This window comes from Ornithodoros turicata, chromosome 6 (genome assembly GCF_037126465.1).
Source record: "Ornithodoros turicata isolate Travis chromosome 6, ASM3712646v1, whole genome shotgun sequence".
Classification (NCBI taxonomy): domain Eukaryota; kingdom Metazoa; phylum Arthropoda; class Arachnida; order Ixodida; family Argasidae; genus Ornithodoros; species Ornithodoros turicata.
Window position 1 is genome coordinate 65,378,807 of NC_088206.1, and position 5,378 is coordinate 65,384,184.

At 44.6% G+C, this 5,378-nt stretch overlaps 1 protein-coding gene across 1 annotated transcript; it reads right to left on the bottom strand.

Moving 5' to 3' along the window:
• LOC135398691 (kunitz-type U19-barytoxin-Tl1a-like) lies at positions 1-1,954 on the bottom strand. Its single transcript, XM_064630076.1, has 5 exons — positions 1,885-1,954; positions 1,598-1,801; positions 1,281-1,466; positions 688-885; positions 1-104 (listed from the first exon to the last, which is right to left on the bottom strand). The coding sequence occupies exons 1-5, from the start codon at positions 1,952-1,954 to the stop codon at positions 1-3; spliced, it is 762 nt and encodes a 253-aa protein (XP_064486146.1).
• Between the last annotated feature and the right edge of the window lie 3,424 nt (positions 1,955-5,378).

Genomic DNA, 5,378 nt, shown 5'->3' on the forward strand with positions numbered 1-5,378 from the left:
TCAGTATTTTTTCTTTTTTAATGCCTGTTTCCCCTTGTCTGTCTCATCCTTGTAGTAATCGTTCTTGTTGAATTTCTGTCCTGTGATGTTCGAACCAGGATGTCCTGAAATGAGCAAATTCACATTTGCTACGCAGACAATCCCTGCATGCATAATGTAAAACCCCAAGACTAGGGAACACGAAGGGACAGACACCCTAGTCTCGGGGTTTTAGATTATGCATCATCTTCACCAGCTCGCTTGCTTCCTATAGCCATTTTTTCATTGTCAATCCCTGCATGTCTGGTGCGCCAGCTTCTGAAACTAAGAACTGCAGCTTGACGAAAACGATTTACCCCTGGGAGTTGTTTTATGGGCTAGAAATGAACATCACGAGGTTCACCGTAGTCACGCTCCACCACATAGTACCCAATTCTTCTGCTTGAGTGTTTCGTCAATACAACAACGATTTACACGCAATAATTTCTTCACACCTCTTCGACGTAAGTATCCTGTTCCAGCTATGACATATTTAAGTTGAGGCTATACGAAAGCGCAGAAAGGTGCTTAGTTGCAAAAACGCCCATTGTACACGTTATTGTTAGTCGCCTTAAAGGAGTTGAGAAACCGCTGTCTCGCAAGGCCTGTACGCCTCACTCCACGTACTACTGAAAGTCACCGAATCTTACAGCTAACATGCATACGTACCAAAGCAAGCCATCCTGCATTTCGATTTTTGATCGTATTTGTTTCTCCCTCTAGCGCAGGTGCCATCCTCTAAGGGCTGACATGCCTCTTTGCTTGCGTTGTAGAAGAAACGCTTTGAACCATACGTGCAGTTCCTTTTGAATGGTTGAGGTTCACAGTCCATCGTGTAGTTGATGCTAGTGTAGTTGTTGACCTTCACTGCTCATAACAAAACATGGTAGGAAGTAATCGTACTGCAATAAATGCATCTCAGAATTAAGTTACATGAACTCTCTCGTAGCTAAGCTAGCCGAGCAGGGAGCATTACGGTCACTGGACATCATTGTCTCTACGTTACATTGTTTCGTTAACTAATGAAACACCCATATTCACAGATTTTACACTATCACTTTATATGTTTGACTGTTCTAACCTAACTGGGTGTTTCGGGTCTAACTGTAGACCGTGAAGGCTACCGAAAAAACTTTGATCCACAAATATCCACGGAGGTCCACGAAGGGAAACATTGCTGAAACATTGGTGAATAGTCAAGTATCGATATGACTTATGAGGTTTCTCATCAGGCTAACGATTTATGGGCTAGAGGCACTTACGTTGTTTCGTGCGAAGGCAGGAGTCCTCACACGCTTGTCGCGAACTGAAATTGTTTTCATTCCCACCACATCCTCCGTAGGAAAACTCCTTACACCTTCCGTCTGTCTCATTGAAATGCCATCTCGGGATCAACGCTCTGCAGGGACCTCCTTCGGGATCCAGAGTGCATGCCTTCTTGGGTACATCTGTGAAGCAAGTGCAGAAACTGCAGTGCGTCCTACGCGTGCGCCTCACAAACCAACGCACAATCCACGTCTATTATACAATATTCGCAATATCATTAGTAGATTGCAATGATTTAAGGACTTAACCATACACTTGCACCTATCTTCGCATTCTTGCTTGTTGAGAAAGTTGTTAGCATTTCCCTCACAGCCGCCATACGAGAATTCTTCACATTTCCCAGTGATAAAGTTGTTAAACCACCTGGGAATCAACGCCCTGCAGGGCCCCTCTTCAGGCTTCAGTCGACAGAGATCCGACGACGTGTCGGCGTTCAGCGCTGTCCTGTCTACAACTCCTGAAAGATGAATCGATGTTCACGTTCCATCACTCGAAGTATCCAACGGTCTTTTGTAATACTCGTGCAGAAAGCTGGCCTACCTAATGTGGCACCTGCAAGGATTATGAACCCGATGAAGTAGACGCAGCCTCCCTGCCTTCTAGCAACCATTGCGTTGCTTTGTCGACTAACAACATGCTTGCTGGTTTGTGGAGCAGTATACTGAGAATCGCATTCATTAGTAGTAAGTGGAACGTGATATTTGGAATGGCAAGAAGCGTGGTTCCAGACGTTCGAATTAATTCGCAGTTCTTTTGTGTCAGATTCATTGCTTGGCTTCAATGGCAAACAGGGAGTTCGGCATTTCCGGCTATTCATTTCAAGTTGTGAACAATACGGTGGGAGCATCACTCACACGTACTGGTATATCAAATATTTTCTAACAAACATTCGTATTTCTTTCGCGACGAGAGTGTCCTGTGCTCTCCTCCATTGGCGTGGGATTATTTGAGATAATCAGACTTGTACGTATCTTGAGTACGTACTCAAAATACAGTATTTTAAATACTTTTCCCAGTATTTTGGTACTCTACTCAATACTTTTTGCGACAAGTATTTTTAATGTATTTAAAATACTTTTTTCGGTATTTGCTACTCAGTACTCAAAATACTTTCCTTCCTCGTCAAGCCATATCCAGCACGCTTCCCGCCGTGCCGAGATTTTCAGCTCACTGGAATTTAACCCCCTTTTTCTTCGTTTTCTTTTTTTCGGGAATTCGCGAATCTGTCATTTATCCTCTTGTACAATAGGCTGGTCCCAAGCCTGGCCTTGCTTCTCAATAGCCAGCTTCGTCAGAAAACCGTTCCTATTCATATTGCCAGGTGAATCACCAGGGGATTAGGTACAAGATAATCCCGGCATTTATTTCCTTGGTCATCAAAGCAATAAACACGTGCCAGAGGTTGAAAGACCCGAACCGACATACAGGAGGGATTACGAAGTTTTGGGTCAGAACATATCAACAAAGTTTACTTGGGTTCACCAAAGTTCACCAAACATTACTTGACACCAAGACGTTGCAAATGAAAGATATGCATGGCTGATGAAGTTTATTCCTTTCATTTGTAAGGCCATGTTCAGAATACGCGTTTCATTTACTGCTAATACTAAAGTACTTTAAATAGTATCTTATATACTTCTTAGAGTATTTAGTACTCTACTCAAATTACTTTCAGTTTTGAGTATTTTGTACTCTATTTTAAATACTTTTGCGCAGTATTTTGTACAAGTCTGGAGATAATGGAAGGAACATACAGGGTGTCCAAGAAAACGTGTCATTGAATTTTAATTGAATTGAAATTGAATGTGCATGGCATGTAACCTAAGTTTAATTATGTAAATTTTCGCGAACTGAACTCGGAAATTTGCCAAGTAAAGGTCACTTTTTTACCCCGCCAATGTGAAGAGCGTGCCAAGTTACTCAAATTAATGATAATTGACAGGAATATTGAGGAGCTATCGTATCGGAAAAAATAGCTGAACATCATGCTATTCTGAGCACCTGACCATAACAAGCGATGACTTTTTGAGCGCAATCGCTCTCACTCCGACGAGATGAGGTTCCAAAGCCAGCCCCCAGAGTGATAGAAGAAAAAGTAACAAATCCTAAAGTTGGGAGACGGAAAGCATTATCCCAGGGAAAGTCGTGAAAGATAAGCCGTGCCTGCGTTATCCCTTACTGCAATGCGGGGATGGGCTGGGTTTCCAATCTCCTTTCGTCGGGCTGACAAAGGTTGCGCTGAAAAATTCATCGTGCGCTATCCTGTGGGAGCTCCGTGAAGCATGATGTTCGGCTATTTTTTCCAGTGGGATAGCTCCTGAATATCTCTGCCAATTATCATTAATCTGAGTAAATTAGACACGCTCTTCACATTAGTGGGGTAAAAAAGTGACATTTACTTGGCAAATTTCTTACTTATGCTCGCCAAGATATACATAGTTAAACTTAGGTTACACAACACTCACATCAGGAGGAGGCAAAAAACCAGTAAGAACAAATGCCGTTGACCGCATGACTCTATAGGTGGTGTAGTTTTTTTATTATAAATCAATGACACGTTTTCTAGGTCACTCTGTATACTAACACTATGAAACTCAGCTGCTTGTATTTTCGTTTGTTTGCTTGATAGCTTTTGGGAATAGCACGCCCACGCCGTGGCTATCCTTTACCTTCTCTCTCTTTTTTTTTTTACTTTGCATTAAACATATCCCCCCCCCCCCCCTGATACTGTTCATGCATAGCTCCGCTACAGTACGAAAGTTTCGCAGTGAATAACATCTTAAAAGTGTTTGAGAATTAAAGTAGAAATCAAAATAGGAAGGGCCTCTAACTTTCCAGGTTATGGCCACTAGAATTTACAGGCCGAGTACGAAAACCCTCAAGCAGTGATTTATCCAGAACCCCCTACACCCTCACAAATGTTCAGTGACACCCCCTAACTTTTCCACCTGTGTACCTCCTACTGGGGGTGCCCTTGCGATTACAACTTTAGACACATGCCGGTAATGGTAAGTTACGCTGTAATGACATAAATATATAAAAATCACCCCCTCGGCCCCAGTTTTTTCCAACACCCCTTCGTGCTTCAAATTTTGGATTACCCACTGGCGACATGCTCTGTGTAGTACTTGCTTACTGTGACATAAATGCGCACCATCCTATGTGGGGAAGCCGTAAGCGCGATGGCAAGGGGTCACTGTGGTGCGACGTCATTGAAGATCTTGACCTCTGTGTCTTGAATGATGGGTCTCCAACATTCTTGCGTCGAGACTTCTCGACGGACGCACTAGACGTTTCGCTCTGTTCCAGGGACCTTTTTCCACATGTCACTTGGAGTACCGATTTGGACGGCAGAGGCAGCGATCATCTCCCCATATTCCTCTCGTATTCCAAGTACGCGCCCGGAGCAGGCCACAGGATCGCTCGGTTGACCAATTGGCAGTCCTTTCGCAACCTGAGCAAGAAAGATGTGCAGGCGGGAATGACAGCAGAGGAAATTACTGATCTTATTGTGCGGTGCATAACGTCGTCCACCACGACTGCTAAGGTCGCTGCTGGTCATGCAGGTACGAATCCAGTAGTGGACCGTTTGCGTGCTTATAGGAGACGGGCGGAGCGAAAGGCTCGGCGACCTGGCCAGCTCACGGACGTTGAGGATGCACGTCGTGCGAACGTAATTGTACAAAAGGCCCTGAAGGCCGTGGATGTACGTAGATTGCTGCACTTCTGTGCGTCTTTGACCCCTTTTACCAGTACTGCGAAGGTATGGCGCGTTGCTCGAAGTCTCCGGCAAGCTCCTCCGGCGAAGAACCCCCTGCGATCTCTGTCTCTCTCGATTTCTAAGCCCGAGAAGGAAGTTGCATACGAATTTTGCAAGGCCATAGCAGCGAGCTCCGAGGCAGCCAAATGTTCAGGCTTTCAGGAACATGTTGTGTAGCTACAGCGCGCTATTAGCCAAGCTCCTCCATCATCGGACCCCGACATGGATGCAGACTTCACGATTGCAGAACTCAAGCCGGCCCTGGCGTTTTCTC

Coding starts and splice junctions, on each gene's coding strand:
- LOC135398691 (XM_064630076.1), bottom strand. CDS start 1,954: ATGGTTGCTAGAAGGCAGGGAGGCTGCGTCTACTTCATCGGGTTCATA. Junction 1,467..1,597: donor ATGCGAAGATAGGTGCAAGT/GTATGGTTAAGT, acceptor CTTGCTTCACAG/ATGTACCCAAGAAGGCATGC. Junction 886..1,280: donor CTGCCTTCGCACGAAACAAC/GTAAGTGCCTCT, acceptor TGTTATGAGCAG/TGAAGGTCAACAACTACACT.